The 27808-nt window shown below is 40.5% G+C and overlaps 2 protein-coding genes across 4 annotated transcripts in view; one reads left to right on the top strand and one right to left on the bottom strand.

Annotated features, from left to right (window-relative positions):
* Positions 1–1992: 1992 nt before the first annotated feature.
* yod1 (YOD1 deubiquitinase) lies at positions 1993–6052 on the bottom strand. Its single transcript, XM_034868760.1, has 3 exons — positions 5952–6052; positions 3408–3620; positions 1993–3000 (listed from the first exon to the last, which is right to left on the bottom strand). Exons 2-3 carry the CDS (start codon positions 3613–3615, stop codon positions 2300–2302), a joined length of 909 nt encoding a protein of 302 aa, XP_034724651.1. The 5' UTR covers positions 3616–3620; positions 5952–6052; the 3' UTR covers positions 1993–2299.
* Positions 6053–7067: 1015 nt separating this feature from the next.
* LOC117942936 (protein-glutamine gamma-glutamyltransferase 5-like) overlaps positions 7068–27808 on the top strand; it is a 21548-nt gene continuing 807 nt past the window's right edge. Inside the window, exons 1-15 of one of the 3 annotated variants that reach the window (XM_034868753.1) lie at positions 7068–7078; positions 13654–13663; positions 16867–17037; positions 17538–17792; positions 18687–18805; positions 19284–19412; positions 19982–20159; positions 21540–21675; positions 23572–23681; positions 24298–24413; positions 24587–24713; positions 24803–25032; positions 25184–25358; positions 25561–25724; positions 27447–27580. In XM_034868753.1, the coding sequence (XP_034724644.1) occupies positions 7076–7078; positions 13654–13663; positions 16867–17037; positions 17538–17792; positions 18687–18805; positions 19284–19412; positions 19982–20159; positions 21540–21675; positions 23572–23681; positions 24298–24413; positions 24587–24713; positions 24803–25032; positions 25184–25358; positions 25561–25724; positions 27447–27580 (2057 nt within the window). In that variant the 5' untranslated portion in view covers positions 7068–7075. Of the gene's footprint in view, positions 7079–13495; positions 13664–16866; positions 17038–17537; positions 17793–18686; positions 18806–19283; positions 19413–19981; positions 20160–21539; positions 21676–23571; positions 23682–24297; positions 24414–24586; positions 24714–24802; positions 25033–25183; positions 25359–25560; positions 25725–27446; positions 27581–27808 lie in introns of those variants that run through there. The other 2 variants (XM_034868754.1, XM_034868755.1) reach the window with 2 other exon arrangements.

Genomic DNA, 27808 nt, shown 5'->3' on the forward strand with positions numbered 1-27808 from the left:
AAGTAAAGTAGCCTTTGGCAGCCACAACTGCCTCTAATTGATACTTAAGTACAATACTTGAGTACATGTACTCGGTTGCATGTTACTAAACTTGGGACCACCAGCTAAAATACTTTTCCAAGCTGAAACACAGGATGTTTCTAGGCAGATGTGTAGAAAAATGTGTACCTAATCTAAAATACCTAAAAAGTTATGAATTACACCTGTGTTTTTTCCCGCTATATGACAACATGTATGCCATCAAATATGCCTGAAGGAAACCTATAGAAATCCAACTGAGGCATGGGAAAAGGTCCATGCGGCTTTATGTACAGTAATTCTAAGAAAATACGATGAACAGAATTGTAACCATCACTACCAACATGAAACATAAAAAATATCCAAGAGTAAACTGAAGAAAATATTTTTTTCTACCAGTAATACAATTTGACTCATACACAACATCATTGGCTATAACCTTTAATTGTGACACAACACTGAAAACAAATCAAGTAAATCCAGTTCTTCTGTAGTGCTTTGTGTGTAACATTCATTGTTATTGTCCTTGAAGAGTCATGAGAACTTGGTAAATATAAAATACAAAGCCATTTCATAGTTTTACTTTAATGCAAGCAGACTGATCCATAATCAATGTTTAAATAAACTACCCAATAAGTAACAAATGAAGGGGGAAATGATAGTAATTCACATTCAAAGAAAGAAATGGTATGTTAGCTGTGCCGTGTGTTAATCTCTGAGTCTAAAACAGGAGAAATCAACCAAAGAAAGAAGCCCCAATCAAGTCCTTCACTGTCAAACTCCTCTTGGCAACCACTCTGTACCAATATTGCCACCATAGATATGTGAAGTAGAGATAATGGTTCTGCATATCATAAAGCCACAATAAACTGGGATTTAAGAAAGAGTCCTACAACTATCTTAATGGCAAATGTAACATTTTTTGAGCTGTGGTTCAACATAAACAAGTGCGAGCGTCACCCATCCCGGCAGAGTAGAGTTGGAGAGGAATCAGCACAGAGATGAGCTGATAATGTGAGAACTTGCTCCAGCTGTGCAAAACATACAGTAAACAGAACGGCATGCTCTTTTTGGACAACATGCACTACATATTAAACCAAAATGGACTTTAACTCTGTTTTCAAATATTGACAAATGGGCTACAAATGTGAACTATAAAAATGTTAACTGCAAAAGGTAATTAGTTAATGTGAATAAGCGTTCATAGCATAAACATAATGCATGTACTTAAACAGTACTGTAAATGCATTAAGTGAGCAGGATGTGTCTCATACTGCATGTCGTGTACTCACTCGTTTCAGGTTTCTAGTCCCTACACTACGCTCTCACCACAACTTGTGTTCTGAAATACAACGCTTTTTTTAAATATGCAGTCATGTAAAACAAAAACACAATGTTTAAAAAGATTTCAGCATGACGACATTTGAAAACTACACACTTGAATTAAAAATGACACTCCTGACAAACTGCCGTGCCCGTGAAGAAACAAACTGAGAGCTACAGATTTAGTTTTCAGCACCATTAATTCTGTCAAATCTAAAATAAGATCACTGGTAAACCATGTTGCAAAATCAAAAAAGCAGGGGAAAAAATAAAAATTCAAATATAAGTAAATAGGTTAATTTGCATCACAATTTCTCACATATTGTACTTTTTAAATGCATAACATCCATCTCAATGGCCACCGCTCAGTAAATTCAAAAAGATGTCAAGTATAAAGACAAATCCAGCTTAGCATTGACACAGGTGAACAATTTGACCACCGACATTAACTTAATTATCAGGTTTTAAAGTATTAGAAGAGAAATAAAAGACATGCTACATAACCAACATGATGAATAACAGTCATACTTTTTGTGTCGCGCTTAAGACAACAATGAATAGGATCACATCATAGTGCAAACAATTCTCAGTGGTTGTTTTAAACTTCTTCTAGAGCCAAATAGCAGGGTTTTATTAAGCATACATTTAGTCATACAACCCAGCCATCGAGTTATTGAAAGAGAATAAGACAAATCCTAAGAATGGTTTGCAGGTTTTACCTGACCCAGCTGAACCCATTTCAAACCATCCCAAACAGACCACAATGACGGTCTGAAGACATCCGAGGGCTGCAGGAGCCTTTCTGACTTTGACAACTGACAGCAGTTAAAAAGTAATACTGAACGAGTAAGAGGCTGCGACACAGTAGATGTTGCTGGACAATGTGAGGTAGAGGATCACACGAGCAGATTGACACAATTGTTGTATTTGTGAGAGAGAGAAAAGACAAAAACAGTGTTCACACTTCGCCAAAGTTGGTGTGGCCCGTCTCCTTGGCGTGCTCCCGAGCTTCCTTTTGTCCCACCAGGCCCGTCTGGCACACCATGCAGCGCAACGCAAAGCGATTAACGTCCGTGAACTGCCGCTTGCGGCGAGCCTCGTCTGCCAGCTCGAGGGCCTGTGCCAGGATGACGTCGTCAGCAGTCGAGAAGATAGTACGGGGCGGTGTGTCGGAGCCGGGCGTTTCTTTCTGAAGCGGGTCATAGTGGATGCCGTCGTAGATGAGCAGCACGCGTTTGTGGTAGCCAGCGTCCTCCCCAAACCGATCCACTCGGACTGTCTGAGTGTCCACCACACAGATCTCACATTGGTAAAACTTGGACAGGATAGACACCTCGATGGCTCCCCCCCAGGTGTCGTCACGTCTGATCCAAGAGCAGTACTCCTCGTTGGTCTTTCCCAGCACCGCTTCCGAGTAAGCCGCGGGATCGCTCGACACAATCTGGGCGATGAGGCCTCGCATCTCAGGGGCACAAGCGGGGTCATACACTCCGCCTTCCACCACGTAATACACACTGGTGAAGAGGCAGGAGTTGTCAGCCGGGACCACTCGACGGGCCAGCATGGGAGAGGCTTCCAGGCGTGGTACTTTGGTCACAGTGGGGTGATCCTGAGGCGGCTTTGGCTTGTTTTTGTCTTCCTCAACGATGAGTGTGTCTCCTGTAAAGGAGGACGCAACACAGCCACGTCAGACTCTGGTAAGAAGAGATTGAGAAGGGGAAAACTATCTATCTTGTGTACAGCTGTCCAGTTGTTAAGTAAATGTGGAGTTGAGGGTCAGTACACCTAGAGTGCATAACAGAGGTTTGCCAAGTTTTGAGATTCTTCAGCCACTCCAATACAACAGAATTTCATCAGGGTTCCTGATGTTATTCAACAGCAACTTTTCTTTACAGAAACTGTGTCACAGTTACTCACAGAACACCGGCCATAGTATTTTATTTTTTAAAACATAAGTGTAATGACAGGATTAACATTTAAGTATGTCTTGAAAATGTGTAATGTTAAATAAAACTCAGGTAAATGGGTTAATTTGTCTGCGTGTTTTGGATGTTTGGACAACATACCGGATTGGATGGGGTAGTCTTTGAGGTGAGCGTCTCCATTTTTAAGATCCAGGCTGGAGGGGGGATAACCAACCATGATTTTCTGCACATCACAGGGGATCCCAGTCAGCTCCTCCACCTTGCTCTTTAGCTCTTGCACGCAGGACTGATGAGTCAAGCCCTGCATTATGTGGCTCCCGTTTTTGGTTTTACAGCGAAGCCGCAACATCCTACCTGGGAAAAACATGTGACGATATATCAGTAACACTGCAGTTAGTTGGAACTTTGCTCATCCATGGAGGCAATTGTTGTCAATACATTGTAATAGCTATCAATGGGACACTTTCTGGACATGTGCATATAATAAATAATAATAATCTACTTTTCCATTAGTTTTTTTTTAAGACTATAAAAGCCTAACTGGAATATCAAAACATATTCATACCCCGGCATAATCGGATTTAATCGTTCTGCTCTTTCTGCTGCTAATGCGTAACAGTAATTATGTACCGTTGATTTAAAACTAATTGTCATTTCAAAGTAGATATGGGCTGTGTTGAAATGTTAATAAGGGCTGAAATGAGCGCAAAGTGTAGATGGTCTGTGTATAAGTATAGTTTTCTCAATATGTGGAACAGCAGAAAACATTTTAGTTTTCCAAATTATTTTTCGGAAGTACTATTTCAAGAATAGGCTACAGAAAGGCCAGGCAAAATCAGTTACTGTTCACCAAAAGTAAAGTAGGAACTGCATCTTTTAAAATGACTGTATATTTTCAAATCTCAACCTCGACTGAGGAGTGTTAGCTTTAAACAAACTAAGGTAGGGCTCCCTGACCTGAAAATCAATGAAAACCAGACAAAACGCCGTCTATAATACTAAGACCAAGGATCTGGTTGTGGCTCTCAGGAGAGCCAAGGCACTAGTGAGCCCTGTTTCCATCCAGGGGGTCAGTGTGGACATGGTGGAGGGCTCCACATACCTGGGTGTGCACTTGGACAATAAAACTGGACCGGGCGAAGAACACTCAAGTCTTATATTTCTACTATGATATTTATATACTCTTGCAACTGTAACACATAATTTGCCTTTGGGGATCAATAAAGGATTTCTGATTTATTTGAGTCATGGAATAGAAATAGACCTCGGTAGGATAGGGGACTGGGATATCCACATGTCTAATGGATGGATCAAAATGTCCAAAAACAAAAAGGCAATGTTTGTTTTACAACCTGCTAGGTTTTCAAAGTGGGATTCATTCATTCATTCATCAAAAGTTTCAAATGTACAAAGAGTGATCATGTGTTAGGCACAAACTGGGAATGAAGCAGGACCAGATCCTAACCCAGGGAGGGCAGCAGCTCAGCCCGTAGGGAGTTGGGTTGGGAACCGGAGGGTCAGTAGTTCAAGTCCCCGTATGGACCAAAAAGTAGGGGGTGTGGATTGGTGCCTGGAGGGATGCCACTTCACCTCCTGGGCACTGCCAGGTGCTGTTGAGCAAGGCACCCCCCCCCCCCCCCCAACCAACCACCCAGGACGCTGGTTAAGCTGGCTGCCCCCCCACTCTGACATCTCTCCATTAGTGCATGTATACATCCTGAGCATATGTGTGTGTGTAGTTCAGAACTATGTGTGATAACTAACAAAGTGTGGACACAGAGTGTGAATTGTAATTTTCCCATTGGGGATCAATAAACAGATTAAAATTAAAAATTGAATTAAAAAATAACGTTACACAACATACAATTAAGCAAGAACGAAGTGACGTTACCCACTTTGAGTCATAACCATATAGAATTTGAAAACCCATTGACGGGGTTTAAGGACATTGCATCTTTTAAACATGAGTTGACGTAATGTTTTTACGTACGTCATTTTTGCGTAATGGTCCCCAATGTGTTGTCTGCTGGAGTTGGTGATTAAATGGATTTCATCCAGGTGTCTTGTGGTGGTTTTTTAACGTTAGCCAAGTTAGCTCGCTTGCTAAATTGTATTTGTTAGCCTAACTTACGCAACACAGCAAAGAAGCAGGATGGCGGATACCGTACATTCTGCCGGGCATTGTGTAACAACAGCTTTCTAAATGGAACCAGAATAACAATTTAAAGTGCTGACGAGCAGCAGCGAAAACACATGACAGCGACATTGCTTTGTTTTTTTTCTTTGTTCTGTCAGTTGACGACTCGGTCAAAAAAACTCAACCGCAAGACAAACAGATATGGGGCTAGCTAAGCTAGGAACTAGCTGCCAAACGAGAAACAAGCTGCGTTATGTGGAGCCTCTTGTCATATATCGTTAACTCGACAATAAGCCAAAGCGTTTGTAGCATGTATGAAAGAAACATACTTGCCCCGATACCGTTACGAACAGAACCCAATGTTAGCTAGCTAGCTATTTCATGTATCATCTGCTAACGTTAGCATGCTAACATGCTTAACTTTGCATTAAGTGGCTTGTTTTCCAAGCGTTTTGCATCCAGGTAGCAACACCATGGTCCATTCTGTAACCTGCCAATTAGCACGTATATAAAGTGACATGACAACGAGTGGTATATAGTATTCTTACCTGCTGTTGACTGCAGCTCTTACGTTACCTCAAACAATAACCATTCAGCAGTGAGAGACTGGTGTGTAGAACGTCTACGTCATTCTGCGTCGGTATGACGCCATGACGTTCTCTGTCTGATCACCAGTAACGCACAAAGAATACCACGACTTGGAACCACCGTTCGGCTTGAAACATACGATAAATTCAACAGGAACCGTTCTAATGTTGGCAGAAATGTTTTTTCTTTACTAACTGCTTATGGTAATCAAGCAAGTCCAAACCAAACAGCTGCAAGTCACACAGTTGACTTCAAAACTTATCTTAAAATGGAGAGTAAAGAGGATATCTACTGTAAAATAGTTGTACTTTTGTAAGTGGCAAGACATATTAAAATATACAAAAAATAAGGTAGGCTATATTCGACATATCAATATTCTATAACTTGACTTTATATGACTTTACATTTGCTGTGACATACTATTGCTACTATGACTTTTATGACTTTATAACCCTTGTGTTGTCTGTCAGGTCACGTACTTTCTGAGGTAATCTACAGGTCAGTGGGAGAGACCACCGTGTTGCCGTGCACCATCACCGACTCCACTGATGAACAGCCACCTTGGTCTAGTCGGGTCCCCTGTCCTAGGACTACTAAACCAGACTGATCCTTCAGTAGACCAGAACTACTCGCTGGTGTTTTCATCTCTAAACCACTCAGGTCGGTACTCCTGTAAAGCCTCTTGGAGAGAGCAACAGTATACACTGGTGGTGTGCCCCAGATTTGGCCCCCCTGCTGTGAGCTCACACACACACTTAATATGCACATGATCACACACACGCACACACACACACACACACACACACACACACACACACACACACACACAAAAAAAATGCTCAGGATCATTTCATAATTTCCTTTAAATCAGCCTGCTACACACTGGCTGCACAAACAAGGGATGGGACACATTCATGCAGGCAGAGAGAGAGAGAGAGAGAGCAAGAAAAAAAAGAGAGCGAGAGAGAGAGAGAGAGAGAGAGAGAGCAAGAAAGAAAGAGAGCGAGAGAGAGATTTATGTCAATTTTTTACTGATTATTATTATTTCTATTCTTATTATAGCCATTGTTCCATGTCTGGAACAATGACTTATTATAGACATAAACACCCAATGATTATTATTATAATAATGTAATTATGTTGTCATAATAATACAATAATGATAATAAAATAATAATATTATTAAAACATTATTATAATAATATAATAATATAAAATAAGTTTTTAACGTGTTAGAAGGTAGCCTTTGAGCCTCTCAGACTTGTCCTCCGCATTAGTATGTTATGTGTATATGTAGATGATATTATATTGTGTATATATATATATATATATATATATATATATATATATATACACACACATACACATACGTGACATTATATTGTATATGTATTGAGTTAGTTGATCTTATCTTGGGGACATTGGTTTAATAGTTTAACATCTTTGTGTGCATGTGTGCATGTGTGTGTGTGTGTGTGTGTGTGTGTGTGTGTGTGTGTGCGTGTGCGTGTGTGTGTTCCAGATGAATTTAAAATCTTAATGTTATGGAATGTTGTATAGTATATATGAAGGAATATGAATTGTATTTAATGCATTTATAATAGTTGTATCTTGCAGTGTTGTCAGTGTTATAAACATTTTATTAATGTGTTATCATGGCTTGGTCTACTGTATATCTTTAATCTATCATCTGGATAATAAACATTATTAATAATGATTGTGATTTCTGATGCATTATTAGAAGCTACATATTTCCGGGTGTGTAAAATGTTGCTGATGATAACTTCCAGTGAGCAAAGTTGATTTTTAGAGACATTAAAACCCATTAATGTGACCAAAGGGCTAAATAAAAGAACATTACAATGGAAATATGATAATATCTTTATAATAATATAATGTAATCTGACCAAAGGGCTGAATAAAAGAACATTAAAATTGAAATATCACTAACACCAACACCAACCCCAGGATGATATACATGATGAGATCAGATGGAGAGATTAGAGAACTAACATGGGTCTTCTATAGATATATATATATATATATATATCTATGTATATATATATATATTACCCCGGCAAAGGCATTTATGAAAACTATATAAAAAAATAGCGTTCTTTTCTCTGTTAGTCTCGTTTGTAGTTACAGGTTCTTTATGATCATTGGATGAATAATCACACAGTTACAGAAACAGTAAAAATGTACATATAACTGCTCTTTAAGAGGAATTTAGACAGTAAAGGAGACTCTCTTTGCAAATTTGAAGCATTTCAAAAACAAAGAATGTGTATTAGATACAAATAGATGTTTCCATGTAGGAGTGAACATTGTGGTGTTCAAGCCACCTTAGCTATAGTCTGCTGTGGTCTGAGGTGCTCTCTGGTGGTGCAGAGTGGATGTGCAGCTGCTGCAACACACCCGACACACACAGATTTGTCGCTGTGGTATTGAGAGAGATCATCCTTCAGTATATCTTTATCAGTCTGACTCATTACTCTCTGTGTGTGTGTGTGTCCCTCACTATCCACCTGTGGCCTGTGATATCATATGATGACACACACACTGTGAGTAAAAGAAAGAGAGGCTGAATATGAAAATGTCTGAATCGTTGTTGAGGCCATCAAAAAGATAGAGATGAGAGAGAGGGAGAGGGAGAGATGGTTCATTCATAAAGTCCCTTGCTTGTTGTTGATATATGATATGATAATATGATAATAAAGGATACATTATATATATATATATATGATATCTTCAACTTTTGACTTCAATCCTGGAGACAAAAATGGACCCAATCCATTTACTACTTATTATTATTTCTGTTCCTATTAATATTATAAGCATGAAAGTACAATTCTCAGGATAAATCACATTCATGCATACCTTTTAGTTTATTGAAGTATTACTTTTTCTATTTAGAAATACATGAAGCAAGGCAAGTTCAATTAATGGCTCTTTCTCATACATAGTGCTTTACTAAAAAGACAATAAAATACCAAAGACTTATTATAAGCTGTGGAAAGTCTTTTTAAAAGTTTTAAGTTTTAAAAAATAGCTACATAACTTAATTCCAGCAGTGGGTGGCGTAATGGTTAAAAGCCGTTTTCACGCATTTGAATTAAACTGTGTACCCCACTAACTGAGCAGTCCCTGCAGTCGTGCATTTTTTCATGATATTCTTCACCAAATACCTCAATGTCAATATTGCGACAAATTTTCAGTGCTGACTATTGGTGCTTTTAAAAAGAGTTTTTATTTTTCTAATAAAATTAGATACATTATCGTCAGTACTGTGGATTTAACCCTTGTATTGTCTTGCTCTCGGTCAAACTGACCCGTGACTTATTTGGGTTTTAAAAACAATTCTGAAGTTAAAATTTCCTTCATAATCTATTAACAAATATTGTCTTTATCTCAATTTCAAACAATTGAGATAACATATATGTTTAGGAAATGCAATCAGTCTCTACTAGAACACAATTAAAAAGGGAAGTGGGGTTCAGTTTTTGTCATAAGGTTTTAATTCATGTTAAAAATCCACTATGTGATCTTTCTTATCTTAGAAAAAAACATAAGTGGTCATATCCAGAATACTATTCTGAATTTAATCAGGACTGCATGTTTTTCACAGAAAATAAGGTAAGGCCATTGATTTTCAGGTAGAAAAAATTTCTTCTTGAATGGGTCAATTTGACCTGAATACCAAACAAGGGTTAATAACTAAGTGGGTAAAGGCCTAGAACAGCTACAACAGTCAGGTAAATTAAGAAAATGACATCAGTTTAATGTAGTTTAGCCTTTAAAACCAGGAAATGACAACACTTACCATATTAGGATATTACTATATTCAAAATATCTGGTCTCATATTGATATAATAGTGACATATTGCCCAGCCCTCCCCTGCAGATTTGAGAGACCTGCATCTATTAGCAGTTTCTGTTTGCACTGTACCCATGGATATAAAGACAACTGTCACTTAGATACTGATGAAAACTTTAAAATGGGATGATTCTCAGGCAAATTCGAAAGTGTCATAATACATAATCCCTTGCGAGTGTGTGTGCGTGTGTGTTTCGCCCCGCCCTATAGCCTACACCCCGAGGACCATGGGTAATCACAGAGGATGTATGTGAGTCACAGGAGCTGGGGTGGGTAAGTGTCATGAGTGGATCTTTGTGACGCTAAATCAAATTAAGTCAACTTTATAGGCAAAATTCAATTCTACATATGTGATGTACACAACTTTACTGTGCTTGTTCCCTCTCACCTCGCTCAGAGCATCGTTTAGGGGCTCAACAGGCAGCTGATTTCAGAGAAAAAGCTCTAAAGATCCACAGAACGCTACCTCCTCGACACCAAGACACTAGCTGGTGACTACAGTGGAGCATTTAGGAGCAATGAGCCAGATATTTTATTAGGCTACTCCCCCTGATACTGCAACTCACCACAACTCTTTAGAAAATGTTGACTGTAACTTTCCATAACTTTTGTACAGATTACTCACTTTACCATTTACAAATGACATGTCGTCATGCCTGGGTTGAGCTGAACGTTCTCCTGCTGTTGCGTAAAAATGTGATGGCGTCATATGGAGTCATATGTTTACACAGAAAAGGTTCTGGCATGTCAGTTAATCTTTATTTTCCCACATGAGGAATAGTTTTTGCAAGGCTGCGTAAAAACACAATATTATTATATTATTGTTGTCTTGTCTCAGTGGTCAGTTCTCTGTGTGTAGCGTTAGCTGTAACTTCTCATGTTACATTGAGGTGAAGTCAAAACTCAATCAGGTCATCAAGGTGTGTAAACGCCTTTACCAGGTTGTTCCTGAACCACTCGGCTCTGATTACAGTTGGCTAGTTTTCCCAATAGATGAAAATTTGGATAACTTTTGAACAGAATATCTTTGTGTTTTGGAATGTTGGGCCGATGAAACGAACAATGTCAAGGCGTCGCCTTCGGAAATGGTCATGAGCGTTTGGTCTTATTGACTTTACCTCAAACCATTTCTTAGGTACAGAAATTGTACTACATTCTACTGCTGGAAATAAAGGATCACTCTATGTTAAGTCGTACAAAAAATACTGCAGAATACGTTTGAAATACCAGAACAGTGGTAGCCCGGCTCGGCCCTCCTACGTAGTTATGCTCAATTTTCATTTTCTTTCAGTACTACGTCTGGGTTTGCGGTATAGTTTTGGGCTTTCTCCAGTCAAAATTTTGGCAGTTCAAACAGCAAACAGAGGGAGTGGCTGAGAACGATGACGTCGACGTTGTGCGCTAGTTTGAGTTGTAGTTCCGTAAAGGCGGCGGAGAAAGGTCCGTTGTGGCAACGCTGCAGAATATGCAGAAAAAGCCAGAGCAAGAACAATCTTTTTTGAGCTTTATTGGTGGCCCTCCTCCCCAAAAGTGTGATTTTCCAGCTCGTTCAGTTAGTGGTGAAGGACTTGGCCAATGCTAAATGTAATCCTTGTCGGTCTCCCCTCTTGTTGCACATGCGCATGACATACAGTACATCACGACAAAACGGCAGATCCAATAGTTTTAAACTTCAACAAACTACCCGCCTTCAAGGAAGTTAACACTTGTCAATGGAGAGCGGCCAGACTCTCTGGACTTATGAAATATACCAGAGTCTGGTAGGACCAGGCTTATGTACCAGAGACTGGTAGAACCAGGCTAATGTACCAGAGTCTGGTAGGACCAGGCTAATGTACCAGAGTCTGGCAGAACCAGGCTAATGTACCAGAGTCTGGTAGGAGCAGGCTAATGGACCAGAGTCTGGTAGGACCAGGCTTATGTACCAGAGTCTGGTAGAACCAGGGTAATGTACCAGAGTCTGGTAGGACCAGGCTTATGTACCCGAGACTGGTAGGACCAGGCTTATGTACCAGAGTCTGGTAGAACCAGGGTAATGTACCAGAGTCTGGTAGGACCAGGGAAATGTACCAGAGTCTGGTAGGACCAGGCTTATGTACCAGACTCTGGTAGGACCAGGCTAATGGACCAGAGTCTGGCAGGACCAGGCTAATGTACCAGACTCTGGTAGGACCAGGCTAATGGACCTGAGTCTGTTAGGACCAGGCTAATGGACCGAGGCTGGTAGAACCAGGCTTATGTACCAGAGGCTGGTAGGACCAGGCTAGAGCAGTTCTTACTTAAAGCGTGATCAATAATAAAGGGATCCCAATGCTAACTAATGGTTGGATCAATGAGGACAAAGGCTGTGTCGCATTGGTCCGTCAGTACACTGCTAATGTGCACTGACCACTTACTGCTGTAGTGCTCACTTTCAATAGTTAGTATTGTCCCGAAAAGAACACTTATGTTACCGGAAATTTACTGGAAATAAGGAGCGGTTAGCTGGGCTCGGGGCTTCTCAAAATCTCACGAAAACCTATTAAACTGACCTTTGTCAATCAAAAAAACAGACAGCACTGCCTATTTCTTGCTTAAAATGTTTTCATAAGCACGTTTCGGTGAACTATTTTCATAAAATTCAAGATTGTATTTTAAACAACAAAGTCCAAGAGAAGCCAGACCCACGTGGTGCGTTCGTCCAATCAGCTGCCTGGTCCACGTCCTTTCCACTTTGTGGTCAAGATGGCGCAGGTTTAGTGTGTATAGTGTCCATCGTTCCACACTGAACTTTTTAACAGTTTTTAGGGTCGGTTACTTTCAGTCCACTCACTTTTTGAGTTATCTACACTATATACTAAGTGGAAGTAGGCGGTTTTGAGATACATCCAAAGAGTAAAAAAATCAGTAGTAAAGGTGTGTAAAGCTGGATGTCATCAGAGAAAGTTGTTGAGGTTAAGAGGACGCGTGACAAACATGTGGGTGGGTGTCTGTAAATCTGACAGGTCATCAGATAAGTTCATCTTTAGTTTCATCAGATCAGATCAGATGAAAAACATCTGATTTAATGAAAGACATGCAGCCATCTTTAACTAGTTTCTGTGTGTGTGTGTGTCTGTGTGTGTGTGTCAGTGCATGCACAAGATTGAAGAATGAGAAAGACTTTCGTGTTTTACATGAACTCAGTAGTCTTATCTTCACAGTTAATCATGTTGGATCGCTTGCTTACACAACCTGATTCTGGAACAGTTGTATTACATTTGCCAATCCATTTTCTCATTATGTTGATTTGTTGTAGAGAACAGTGAGAACACAGAAATACCCAATTTGCAACATTGTGTGTCATGTCGTAAGATTTCCCACAAACGGGAGTTCAAGGAGAGGTTGCTCATGGTGATGAACGTGCAGAGGATGATCATCAATCTGCCACTCCCCTCGGCTTTACTGAGCTTTGTAATCAGCTTCAGCTCATTGTTTAGCTGTCCAACAGCAACCTCTCAGCACTTTAATAGTGCTATTTTTTTTTTTAACTTGCAGCAGACAGCTGGAATGTAACTTTGTAATATAACCAGTCTGATCACAGATGCAGCCTTCACACCTCCAGGAAAAAAGTTACAAATCCAGGATGCAAGACGTAATGTATGTAAATTGGAGATGGGGTTGGGCTTCCCAGGTATTTTGAAATCAGTAAAAACACAGTCACCTGCCAGAGAGAGAGGGCATACCAGTGTGCGTTTGACTATCATCACACCGTCATCACCTATTCTAAGAGGCAAACCGTGTCTGGAACAATGACAGAGAAAACTAAAGAATCTAGTAAGTACATCAGAGTCTTTAACACCTGTCTGGTTTGAGTTTAGTTTGCTTGCATGCGTTGCGTATGAATGAAGTCCATAATGTTGTGGGTTGTCCATATTCTTAGAGTTCCACTTTCAGGATCACGCCGGACTATGGTTACCTGGTCCTCAGGTCTCTGCAGGGTAAATCCAGACAGCTAGCTAGACTATCTGTCCAATCTGAGGACCATGGTTACCTGGTCCTCAGGTCTGTGCAGGGTAAATCCAGACAGCTAGCTAGACTATCTGTCCAGTCTGAGGACTATGGTTACCTGGTCCTCAGATCTCTGCAGGGTAAATCCAGACAGCTAGCTAGACTATGGTCCTCAGATCTCTGCAGGGTAAATCCAGACAGCTAGCTAGACTATCTGTGCAATCTGAGGACTGTGGTTACCTGGTCCTCAGATCTCTGCATGGTAAATCCAGACAGCTAGCTGTCCAATCAGAGTTTTCTGTCGCGCAACAATTTTACAGCGCAGTTTTACGCAGGAGTTTAGCACCGCCCACGGCGATCGTGATTGGTTAAAAGAAAGGACAATAAACCAGGGCACGTTTGTCTTCCCATTGGGGAATGCTGTGTACAGTAGCCAGACTCTCCTCTACTCTGTAGCATGTTGATGGTCGGGCAAAGTAAGACTATTGCTTGCAAAATGTGATTTGACAAAACAATACACTGGTGCTTTGCTGGAAATTCCAGGTTTATGCATACAACTCAATACGGACGGCACATTGTAATGAATGACATCCGCCTCTTTAGCTGCTAGGTTCCTCAGCTTGTAACTGCATCTTAATTAAATACTGTTAGCTAAAACTGGATCATTTCCTGTCATCTCTACATGATCCATTGTTAATGTAGAAATATTGATGTGAAAGTGCAACTTTAAGGTTTAACACATGTTGGTTTAAAAGGAACGATGGGGCACTAAACTATTTCAGGTATTGTCTCATCATCTCGGGTGCATGAGATCTTCCGATTGCTAGTTCCGACTTCCTGTTCCATGAACATGTTGTCATCTCAAACTTGTCTCCTGTCGAGCACACAGCTTTGAATACATTTGAAGGATTTTATTATAATCAGGAGATCAGAGGCACACACCAGTGTGTTTGAATGTGATATTACCGCGTGCGGTCAAGGGTTGCGCTTTGCATTCAGAGGGCTAAATGTGGAGGCAGGTTTTTTCTTCGTCTTTTTGCGTCTTGCCACATTTTGCTCACATGTGTCACCCCAATTGTTCCACGTCAGTAACATCTTACACTCTGCCAAGCTATCTCCTAACCACCCGCCCACCCGGCCCTGCCCTAGTTTCTGTCACTATTTCATCACAGTCACCCGGAACATGCTGAGCCAGTTTTTGACCTGGCAGACAGTCTGTCTCAGATAATCTGTCTTTGAGTCTCTAAACCAACCCACTGATCATTTTTTTCTATTAAACATTTAGAGGAACATAATTTGAGGTTTAAACTGGAATACATTTTTTCAAAAAGTGTTTTTTTTTTCTTTTAAGATAGGATGGAATGATACAAAATGTCTTTGCTGTCCACCAGAGAGGAAAATTGTCCTTAGCCCACCAAAACGTAAAAGCACGAGTACAAGTAAGATGTCCAAAAAATAAATAAATAATAGTGTTCATCAATTTTTAGTGTCTCCCAGACTCAAAACTTTGTAACTTAGTTCTTGCAGCTTTTCTTTCTTTACTTGTTTTCTGTATCTCCATGGTAGCAGGCTGCCATGCCCTGCTACTACCGTTATATAAGTCATAGCTCTGATGCAATCATTGCCACTGTTTATGATGTCATTCTATTAGTCATGACGTCATTGACATTATTATGAATCATATTTCTTTACCTCTCCCTCTCTCGTCTTACAGAGTGGTGTGTAGACCTGGATCTGTACCCTGAGATAACTTTTTGACAATTATTTTGCACACTACGTTTTGCAATAAACTCGTATTTTGTCACGTGTTTTGAATGAAGTGAAGTATTCACAGTTCAGCGGGGTTTTCACTGTTGATTTGTTTATCCAATTCTTTTTTTAATTCAATAATAGCAACATCCTTTCAAAAGGCAATAATGAAATGTAATTAATAATAATGAAATAATAATAGTGATTTCAATATTGAACTAAAGGTCCCGTGCTCTTTGGATGCTTTTAAATAGACCTTAGTGGTCCCCTAATACTGTATCTGAAGTCTCTTTATATAGACCTTAGTGGTCCCTAATACTGTATCTGAAGTCTCTTTATATAGACCTTAGTCGTCCCCTAATACTGTATCTGAAGTCTCTTTTATTTAGACCTTGGTGGTCCCCTAATACCATATCTAACAATACCATTTGTATTGTAAAGTAAAGTTTTCATGCCATGGGTCCTAAGTCCTAATGTGTTGTTAAATTCTTAAAAAGTAAGTGGTCTCTGGTTGAATGATCACCCTGCTGGCTCTGTTGCACCTTCAGCCACACCCAGCAGTGATGTCATGGCGTACTGGATTACCTCGGTACATCACTGCAGCAAGGCCGGATTGTATAACCTCTCAATGTCGGCAAAAACATATATACTGTATATATATTACTGTTTAACTTGCTTTTGTTTTATTTATTTGAAGTTTTTTTTTTTACACAATGTGAGGCATGTGCTGTCAGTGGTTAAGATCTTTTTTTTTTAAATCATTTTATTGTGTTGTCTTGATTTGCAAAATGTTGAGCTCCCCCACTTTAATTAGTGTATACTGTTATAAAAAAAAGAAGAATGAAAACAGAGTATAATACTGAGTATAATGTAAGTATTACAATCTTAATAACAGACAAAACTCTAAAGCTTGAGGCCACAATTACTGATTGACACTAACATTATTTTAGATATCTTAATGACTACTATGGGCAACCATAAAAACTGTACTAATTTGATTTGATGTGTTTCTATGCGCCAACGTTTTGGACATAAAGGAGATGTTCATGGTAATTCATAAAACTAATTATTTGATCAATGCAAATGAATGTAATGATAACCACTGTCTTCGGTTTGTCACATATGCAAAGGAGATCTGTGCTTCCCTTCTTTTTGCTCTTCACAAAAAAGTGCAAAATAGTTCAATGTTAGCAACATTAAATCAAAAATGTTGCTTTTCAGAAGTCTGATGTAGAGTTGTATGAAATTTCTCAGTTTTGTACGTTGTTCATTTCTTTTAGTCTACAAGGGCGTGGATCTCCACCCGCAGACCAACAACGTTAACCACCGCACCAAAGAAATCTCCCTGACTCAGCTGATTGTGAGGCGGGGCCAGCCCTTCAAACTGACCCTCAATCTGAGGCAACCTTTCAACCCTTCTGTTAACCCGCTACGCATCTCTGCAGCGACAGGTCAGTCGGATGGATGGATGGATGGATGGATGATGGATGGTTGGATGGATGGATGAATGGATGGTTGTATGGATGATGGATGGACAGTTGGTTGGATGGTTGGATGGTTGGATGGATGATGGATGGACAGTTGGTTGGATGGATGGATGGTTGTATGGATGATGGATGGATGGAAGGATGGATGGTTGGTTGGTTGGATGGATGGATCTATGGTTGGTTGGTTGGATGGATGGATGGATGGATCTATGGTTGGTTGGTTGGATGGATGGATGGATGGATGGAAGGATGGTTGGTTGGTTGGTTGGATGGATGGATGGATGGATGGATGGATGGATGGATGAATGGATGGGTGGATGGACGGTTGGTTGGATGGATGACTGGACAGTGGGTTGGATGAATGGATGTATGGTTGGTTGGTTGGATGGATGGATGGATGGATGGATGGAGTATAGGTACACCAATAAATGAAGGTCTGACTCCCTCCTGACTCCTCTCTACAGGAAAACTTCCGACTGAGAAACAGGGGACGTTATCATTCTTCGGTGTCCCCGATGTAGTCACACGTTCACCATCAGCAAAGGCGGTGTGGAAGGTGGAGCTGGACAAGGGTTCCTCCCCAACAACCGGCAACCTGATCCTCACCATCACCCCCCCGGCTGACACCCCCATAGGGGAGTACACCATGACGGTGAAGCACAGAGATCAGGAAATGGTTCTGGCAAAACCTGTGGTGCTCTTCAACCCCTGGTGTCCCGGTAGGCTGTCTGTCTGTCTGTCTGTCTGTCTGTCTGTCTGTCTAAAAGTCTTGCAATCAAAATTTTACTGGAAGTAAAAGTATATACTGTAAGTATAGTCAGGAAAAAGTATAAAAGTAAAAGGAATTAATGCAAAAAAACTGCCCATGGTGACTGTTATATTATTATGTATTTTATCATTAGATTATTATTACTCTTGCATTACTGTAAAATCTGGATTTTATTGTTGTAGTTGGTTGAGGTAGAGCTACATTTGAATTCTTTACTAATCATTATTTAAATTATGGATTGAATACTGTTTTTTTTTCCCATTTATTGATTCATAGTTTGGTTGGTTTGTAAAAAATCCTCACAATTCTTTAAAATCCGAACTATTACCTACAATAGTTGCCAGTTAAATTCCTATAAACTCAATCAAATCGATTCATCAACTCGACTAAAGGTCATTTAGACCAAAACACTATGTTTCATACGCTCTTATTATCTTTTTTTTTAGCAAAAATCTTGATTTGTAAAGTTATTAAAGCTGTTAGAAAAATGTAGGGAAGTTAAAAGTACTGTTAATTTCCCTCTAAATTGTAGAAGTAGCAATGTGGCATGAGAGGGAAAAAAATAAAGTACAAGTACCTGAGATTTGTTCTTAAGTACAGTACTTGAATAAATGTGTACTTTAGTTACCACTGAAAATCCTTGCTGCTACTTTTGATGTGTTAAGTAGATCTAGCTGATAAAGCTTACGCTTTCTTACCAAAGATTTTGAACGCAGGAAGTTTATTTTGAATACTTCTCAACTGAAAACTATCATCTGTCTGTCTGCATGACTTCTCTCTCTCTCTCTCTCTCTCTCTCTCTCTCTCTCTCTCTCTCTCTCTCTCTCTCTCTCTCTCCCTGTAGATGATTGGGTGTATCTGAAGGATGAGAATGAGATAAACGAGTATGTGATGAATGAACAAGGAATTATCTACAAAGGAACTAACAACTACATTGACTCTTGCAACTGGGACTTTGGACAGGTACACACACACACACACACACACACACACACACACGCACGCACGCACGCACGCACACACATCCACACACAGAGTCAGGTTTTATGTGGGTGCTCAAGGTTGTAACAATGGCTATAAAGTTTTTAATCTTAAAAGCAACTGAAGACCTAATTGATCAATTTAATCACTACTGAATACTTAAAATAACACTAATTTTAGAGCATTAATAATTTTTTTTAACCATTCATACAAATGGTCTGAATTCCATATTTTAAAAAATTTCATTAGTCAATTTTAAGTTTTGCCATTTCTAAAACTGTATATATACCGTATATTTATATTCAGATATCCAATATGTAACCTTTAGGCTTATCTCTGCTGCTTAGAGCATATGAGGTCTCTTTTAAAGTTGAAATTATATTCCCATTCTCAGTTAAATACCACTGTATTGAAATCCAATGAACGAGCAGCTCCTGTCTTCCTGTCTCCATCTGTCCAGTTTGAAGACGACATGGTGGACATTTGTTTGAGGATACTGGACCTCAACCCCAAACACATGAAAGACCCCGGTGATGACGTCTCTGCTCGCTGTAACCCCATCTACGTCAGCCGCGTGGTCAGCGCCATGGTAGGACATGCTCTCTATGTCTTTATGTCTCCATGCTGGCGACAGCCGGGGACGGAGGGACTGTTTTCATCCCTTGTTGGTCAGCGCTTACGTTGTCCGCTTGTAGATAGTGTATCTCAGAAGACCTTGAAGGGAATCTCATCAGATTTGAGGCAATCGGGGGGGCCTCTGGCTCACCCAGTAAGAGCGTGCGTCCCATGTAGGCTGTCACTCTAAAATAAAGGGACAACTCCCCAAAAAATCATAAAAAAAAGAAAAAAAGATTAGAGACAAACGTCCACTTGAACTCAAGGATGAACTAATTACATTAGAAAAAACATATTGCTGGCAATTACTCAAGAATTCCAATGCTAATTATAAAATATCAAATACGTCTCACGTCTCATACCTTTTTTCAATAAGTTTAACCTATAGTTCCAGTGCCAATAAAGAGCTAAAGAAGAAGATGTAGCTGTAGAGGAAATATATCAAGACTTGGGAATTGTGTCTTATGTGACAAAGTCTTTAGTTATGTTATATTGAGACACAATTCACATTAAAATAATAATAATTCCCTTGTTTTCTTCCAGATCAACAGTGATGATGACCGTGGTGTCCTGCAGGGACGCTGGGGAGGTTCCTTTATAGGTGGGGTCGCACCCTCTCACTGGACCGGCAGTCACGCCATCCTTAAGCGCTGGTTCGTCATCGGGTCCTACCCGGTCAAGTACGGGCAGTGCTGGGTGTACGCCGGCGTGATGTGTTCAGGTAACGCCGGAGGCTACATTCACTCTATGTTTTTGTTTGAAAACGAATATCTTTTGCTACATTTACGCCTCACGTACACACTACTCTGAGCCCTTTAGACAGAGACATTTGGAAACACTGCTGCCCCCGTTTTGGTTTGAAAACTCCGGGGTGGCGTTGTAGTCTAGACGGGCACAAACAGAGACCCGGAAACTACAACTTTTTTACTTTTTACCATTGTTTGTTCTCCAAAGTATTTCCTGTCTTCTGTATTTTGAACGTATACATCCTTGATTTTCATTTAACATCAGAAAAACTGTTTTCTATTTACACCGGTATGGACATCCCCAGTGTATATGAATGGTCATGTCAAAACCAGTTTACAATTGGGCAAATGTTTCATTCAATTCATGCATAGTTGGAAACATTTGGCTACTAACTCTAATGTCAATCAGAGAAATGTAGGACCCAAATGCAGACAGCCAGGCAAAAAATCCATAGAAAAAAAGGTGTCCAGAAAACAGCAGGCGAGGTAATCCAAAATGTGTTAGCAGTCAAAAACAGGGATCACAGGAAACTACAATGCAATCAGGGGAGACATGTATGCAGATATGCAAATAAGATTTATTGCACAGCTCATTAAAGTACAAAGTCTTTGGCGATTAGACTCTATCGCTATAAGAATATTTTGTAAATCTTCAGTATATATAGGGGTAGAGAACCATCAGACCCCCACATGGAATCTGGACACTGGTGGTGGCGGACCGGTCCGGACCGGTCAGCTGAAATAGATGACTTGAGGTGGAAGGCGGGGTGGAGGGTTGGACTTTTTGTCTGCAACGACGTTGAACAGCAAAGGGTGGAACTGATTTTTTAAAGCAGGGCTGTTACTCTGTGATTGGCCCTTGCTATTTGTGTATGATTCTGATTGGTTAAGCAGGAACGCCTCCAACAGCTGATTGGAATTAGGTGGAGCTTAAGAGTCAGGTCTTCGTGAAGGATTTACGCTGAGATGCATTTCAATCAGGAGAGGCTAGCTGCAGATATGAGACAGTAATACACAGTATGATGAAATATACATTTATTAGGATAACAGCTAAATGGATTTAGGAGTGCATCGATTAAAAGTTAGGTCTTCCTGAAAGAATTTAAGCTGAGCTGCATTACTGAGACAAAAAATTTGACGAACACAAAACTTCATAATGGAAACAAGGACCTGAAAACAGACAAAGACTAAATACAAGAGACAGGTGACACTAAGGCTCAAGAACAGGTGAAACAGGGGGACGCAAGGCAGGAAGTAAAACAAGACAAGAAAAACAGACTACCAAAATAAAAGAGGACACGGAACAAAGCACACCACCGTTACATCTAACTCAGATCTTTTATGCTTGGGTCCAGTGATGCGCCTGCTGGGCATCCCCTGCCGCGTGGTCACTAACTACGAGTCCGCCCACGACAACGACAAGAGTCTGACCGTCGACGTGTACCACGCCGACTTCGGAGTCAGAGAGAAACCATCCCAAGACAGCGTTTGGTGAGATACATAGATCAAAGATCATATCTCACATACAGCACTTCAATGCATGTCCATCATGATTCAGATCTGTAGCACAGCTCTTATCAACTTCACCACGCTTTATTCAACAAAGGTTTTTGTCCAAATTGCTTTCACCGGGGGTGAAGATTTCAATCTCAGACCGGGGGTCTGAGATTGTTTCCTGTGACCGATATATCACCATTTGATACCATGTATACAAAACATTCCAATCATCCTCTTCTTCAAAAATAACATTTACAAAATTGAATTGCTCTTTGTTGATGCAAAAAGATTTTTAAGACCATAAATACTGATTTTCTACAGGCATGTGAAAAGGACATGTAGAATTAGAAGATTATTTTACTCTGTGTTTGGGAACCACGCTGTCCCGCTACACGAGTCATTTTAAACTGAGCTGCTTAGCAGCGTGCATTACTCTCTTCTCAAAATCTACAGTGGCATTGAAGGATACACTTTTTTTTAAGTCTTTGCTGATGTAATATTCACATTCAAACACATGTTGAAAGAGTTGGTCGCTGAAGTCTTCCACCTGTGACAGTCCTACAGTCCTCATTCTGTAGTCTGTATGGAGAAGAAATGCAAATCCAGCCACCAATGACTGGACATTGTACATATGACATGCGTATATTGTACATGATATTACTATAAAAATCCAAAACTTTTAATATCATAGTTCATATGTAAGAATCTTTGACTTTGTTTGAACACCGGTTGGTAAACTGTACGCACAGAGCAACATAAGCATTCATTTGGAGGCATTTTGTGTTCACCTAGCGAATCTAAGGTCAATATTCACTCTCTGGTTTGGTCTCCACCAGTGATGGAGTACTCGAGTCCTGGACACTGACTTGGACCCGAGTCAGACTCAAGTCGCCTTAAATCTTTTTTATAGAGAAGTGTTGGCATTTTTTATAGGTCACATCAAAGGGAACATTAGCATCTGGCAACATGGTTGGATGCTCGGTCTCAACCTGGCAACCTCCGTCAACTTCAAGTCTGGGGAGACGGGGCCTGGGAGACGTCTATGTCCAGTATTTTGAATTTGAACTGCAGTAACTATTTTAAATGCCATTTGTCAGTATTTCATATTGCACTTTAAGTGTCCAATTATGCTAAAGATACTTTATCTGAACCTTCACATCAAGTGAGAGAAGCATTATACTCCAATATCAGAAAACAATATTAGTAAAATACTGTTCCAGATGTATGTGAGTGATATTTTTTGTAGTATTCACTATGTTGGGTCCTCCGATTTGGCCTTTTACAGTATATACCTCTAAACATGAGCAAAAGAGTAACAAACTGTGGTCTATTGAGACTAGAAATATGAGCATTGAGAATCTTTTGACAAAACAAAAATTCCAGTTCTGCTGAATTGGAATGTTAGCCATCATACATAACCTGGACCATGGCCATAACATCTACATTACATAGTGTTCTTATTCTTATTCAGTCAGTCAGTTTATGGGTTACTATATTTATATTTTATAGTAATAGCCAATATTTTATCATGATCTATTGCACTGTTCAATCCATGCACTATTCCCTTTTTAACTTGTTCACTTTTGACCCAATAGTCATTGCACACAGTCTACCATAGAATCTGACTTTACAATGGTCATTGCATTTCTAGGAATGATTTTCAATTTTATTTTCATTAATATGTCTGTGTTATATATGTGTTTGTTTTGTTATGATTGTCGTGCTGCTGGATGCCCAAAATTTCCTATCTATCTATCTATCTATCTATCTATCTATCTATCTATCTAAAATATGTTGTAAGGGGATCTTAAAGAAAATTCTAAAATATTATTGTTGAATACAATTTTCCATTGTTGTATTTAAGAATCTGAATGTTGTTCTGGGTTATAGGAACTACCATGTGTGGGTGGAGGCGTGGATGAGGCGGCCAGACCTGGCAAAGGACGGCAAATATGACGGCTGGCAAGTTCTGGATCCAACACCACAGGAGAAGAGCCAAGGTACAGACTCTGATGACCTTGTTTCTTCAACTTTTTGTACAGTTCATGCTGACCCACTTCTACGAGATCTTCTGGGGTTTATAATTTTTGGGCATTTCTTGTACTCAAGTGAACATGTTGACCTGAAGGTTCTATTAAGATCAAGAATCATAAAAAACTTTAGGATGAATCCTCTGTGGGCCATGAAATCATCTCCATTGTCATTTTGTAGTATGAGTGGCCGTTTAGGCCATATATCAAAAAAGCATGCACATACTCCACTTTGACCTCACACACACTTCTTTTCCTCCCCAAACGTTGTGTGTGTGCAAACTAAAAAGATTTCTGTGTACAAGCTAGAAAGGTGGTTTAAGGGGTCCTCGGAGTAATTTTACTGACATATCTTTTACAATGGTGGCCTATGAGATAAAATCCTTTCTGGGTCACCGGGGGATTTTCCATTGCAATACCACGACTGTCCACCGGATGAAATCGGCTATAAGGCTAAGCGCGTTGCCTAGGGTCCAGGTTCAGACACAATTTTGGATTTTTGTGTGATATGTGATCCTGAAACTCAGTTGTCAGTTACAAAGGTTGTTACTTTATTTCATGATTTGTCCTTTCTTTCCTTCCGTAGGTGTTTACTGCTGCGGCCCAGCCCCCGTCGTAGCCATCCTGAACGGAGAAACGGACATCAAATATGACACCCCGTTTGTCTTCGCTGAGGTCAATGCCGACTGCATTGACTGGCTGGTCAGTGGGCCGAGCTTGAGCCTAATCTCATCAGTACCACATTCAGTGAAAATAGTGTTGAAAAAAAAAGACAGAAAAAAAGACAACCATTAAAAAACAGAGTGCCAGCCACCACCAAATGGAACTTTGGTCTTGTTGTTTTTTCTAGAGTTTGTGTTTGTGTGTCCCGTCAGGTCAAAGCCGACGGTTCTAAAGTGAAGATCTTCTCTGACACGGCGAGAGTCGGTCAGAATATCTCTACCAAGGCTGTCGGCTCCAACAAGAGGGTGAACATCACCGACAGCTACAAGTACAGAGAGGGTGGGTTCACCAGACACACCTGTCCCACGAGCAGCTGTCCATGATTACAGTAGTGGCTCTGACTATTGACTGGGTGTCTACATTTACAGGAACAGAGAAAGAGAGGTCTGTCTTTAATCACGCCACCACCAGAGACCTCTCCAAGATTGATGAGGTTGAGGAGGAGAAGGAAGAGACTGAAAAGACAGAGGAACCGCTCCAGAATGGAGAGACGGAGGGAAACAAGGCAGGAAATGAGACCACAGGAAGTACGGATGTATTAACCCCTGTCATCGCCCCTCAACCTCCGTCACCACATATGTCCATGAAATTTGAAGAGGTGCGTCACAGAAACTCCCTGAAGTTTCCCTTTGAGAGACCTTCCCAGAACATCCCCTGAACAGGGAACATGGAGCAGGGAGTACTTGTTGTGTACACTGTGGAACAGAACAAGGCTCATGTCTTAGTCCTCTCATTGTGTGCTGTTGCAGGTGACCCTACCAAAGTACTGTAAGGATGTGAGGTTGATGCTGGTGCTGCAGAGTAAGAACAGTGCTGCCATGCAACTGTCCATCAACATCAGCGTCCAAGCCATGAGGTACAACGGCTCGCCAGCTGGGACCATCCAGACCGAGGTGAAGGAGGAGACACTACTCCCTGGGAAAGGTGAATCTTCTTCTGTGGGGGCTTTTCTGGACAGAGATGTTGCTGGGGACAGATACCAGGACAGAAAAAGACAGATATCTCAAAGGGTGGGCGAATAAAACCAACACCATCAGTGTGTCTAGATTACACATGGGTTAGGTGAGAAAACACTGTGTGCTTCTTGGAATTGGCCTTAAAATCTCTCTTTCTTTGTCTCTTGAAGATCTCTCCGTCCCTATCCAGGTTCCTTTCTCAGCCTACCAGAAACTCATGCTGGAGTGTGACATCCTGAAAGTGTCAGCCTTGGTAACAGATAAAGAGAAGCCAGATAACGTATACCTGGCTGCGCATGACGTCGCGCTGCTTGACCCTCCGATCTCCATCACGGTCAGTAGAACACTTCTGCCTCTAAAATCAACTTATCTAGCTTTGTGACAAACTTATAATATCAGCCCAGCGTACATAACACGACTACGTCTACAGCCACGCTTTCTGCTCTGTGACTTGATGCTAACCTCAGTATGCTAACATAGCTCACAAGTAATTTCAATTTTACCATGGGGATGTTAAGCAGGTGAAATGTTTACCATGTAAACCATCTCTGGCTGGTGTTTTAGCATGCTAACATTTCCTAATAAGCACTAAACTACTAATGCTGCTGATGGGATGTCATTCGTTTTGCAGATATTTGGTCATAATATGAAGTATTGGACTAATGGAAATCAACCCTGAGGGGGATATTAATGTGTGCACAAATGCCATGGGAAACCATCTAATAGTTGGAATGTCAAAGTCAGGAGATCATTCAAATGATTGTGAATCCTCTGAAAACGGTGAGTGCCCGTGTAAAATAGAGATGTTTCACGGGATGAGATAAACTTAGATTGTCTTTACAACAGCATGGCTGACACCAACAATTGAGGCCTAAGTTACCCACAATCCGGAACTATGGATCTAGTAGTAGACCAAAATACACAAAAACCTAGTCTCGCATTGCTTGATCGATCTTTACAGCGCTGCGTCAGCACTGCAGTATGGTCTGGCTGCACCACCTTTTCTGGAGTAGGGGACACCACCGCTCTGGCTTCTTTTTAGTTCTTTAAACCAATCCTATTGCAAAAGAAAAAGCAGATATAGCAGAAGATGACATAATGTCAGGCTTTATTTCAGCAATGTACATCCATTGAGCCAGACTAGGGATCACCAGGCTTGTGTTGTGTTAAGTTTCACACCCCAAAATGTCAACCTGCTGGTGGTGTTGAGAGTCAGGGGAACACCAAAGTCCACAGACATCATCCTCTAGGGACCTTAAATGTCTTTACAGACTTACCATCCATCCCAAAGGTTTTGAGATATTTCAGTTTTTCATCCCCTTCCTGTCCAGTGAAACCCATGTTTCGCCAGATGTTTGTGATGAAGTGAAGGATGAAGTGTTCCTTCATGTTTTCTTCTCCATCTTAAGCCAAAAAAGCCTCTGATTCTGGCGAATGCATCATCACAAAGCTAAAAACAGAGCGGTTTTTCCCCATTAAAATGTTGACTTAGAGATAAATGGTTCTTGTAAGACAACGACATAAAATGATCTCACAGAATATGCATTTCTGGTAGCGTATTCTTAGTAATATAAGCACAATCTTAAACATCTACAAGAACCAAATGCAACTTACACATTAATGCAGCAGCAAAATAATCACAAACATCAGATTTAATAGGAAACACTGATAGGGAATATTTTACTACACAATGAGTATTTTAAATAGCTTAAGGACATTTTGCTGATAATACCTACATACCTCTGCTTAAGTTAATGACCATCACAGAGTGGTATTAGTACTTTTACTTACATAAAGGATGATACTTCCACCGTCTATATGTGGTATGTGATTATGTTAGCCAATATTTTGTCATTACATGGTTAGAGTGTGGGACACAATTATATTTAACATACATTATAGACTACTTGGCATAAAAACTTTTTTTTGGGGGCTTTTTTTCTCTCTCGTCTTGATGCATTATGGGTATCGCTGTTTCACAGGTTGCGGTCCAGATGCTTGACTGAGTGTACATATATTACCTGTTAAAATGTGTGTGTGTGTGTGTGTGTTCCAGGTTTCTGGTACAACCAAACTGAACAGAGAGGCACAAGGGGAGGTGGTTTTCATGAACCCGGTCACGGAGACGCTGAAGGAGTGTACTCTGAACATCTCTGGAAGTGGCCTGTTGAAAGAGGACATTGAAGTCATGTGAGTGTGTGTGTGTGTATGTACGTGTGTGTGTGTGTATGTGTACGGTCTTGTTTAACTATATTAGTGAGATTCAAAAACCAGGAGTCCAATATATTTGTGGGGTCCAGACAGCTTTGTGGGGCCAAAAAACTGGACCCCGCAACTTTAAAGGGCTGTTTGAGGGTTAAGACTTGGTTTTAGGATTAGGGTTAGAATTAGGTTATGGTTTGTGGGGGGGGGGGGGGG

Source organism: Etheostoma cragini, chromosome 4, assembly GCF_013103735.1.
Source record: "Etheostoma cragini isolate CJK2018 chromosome 4, CSU_Ecrag_1.0, whole genome shotgun sequence".
NCBI classification, from domain to species: domain Eukaryota; kingdom Metazoa; phylum Chordata; class Actinopteri; order Perciformes; family Percidae; genus Etheostoma; species Etheostoma cragini.

Excerpts from the sequence above, each read along its gene's own strand:
- yod1 (XM_034868760.1), bottom strand. The coding sequence starts at position 3,615 with ATGTTGCGGCTTCGCTGTAAAACCAAAAACGGGAGCCACATAATGCAG. Across the intron at positions 3,001-3,407 it reads AGACTACCCCATCCAATCCG|GAGACACACTCATCGTTGAG; the intron begins GTATGTTGTCCA and ends CCTCCTTTACAG.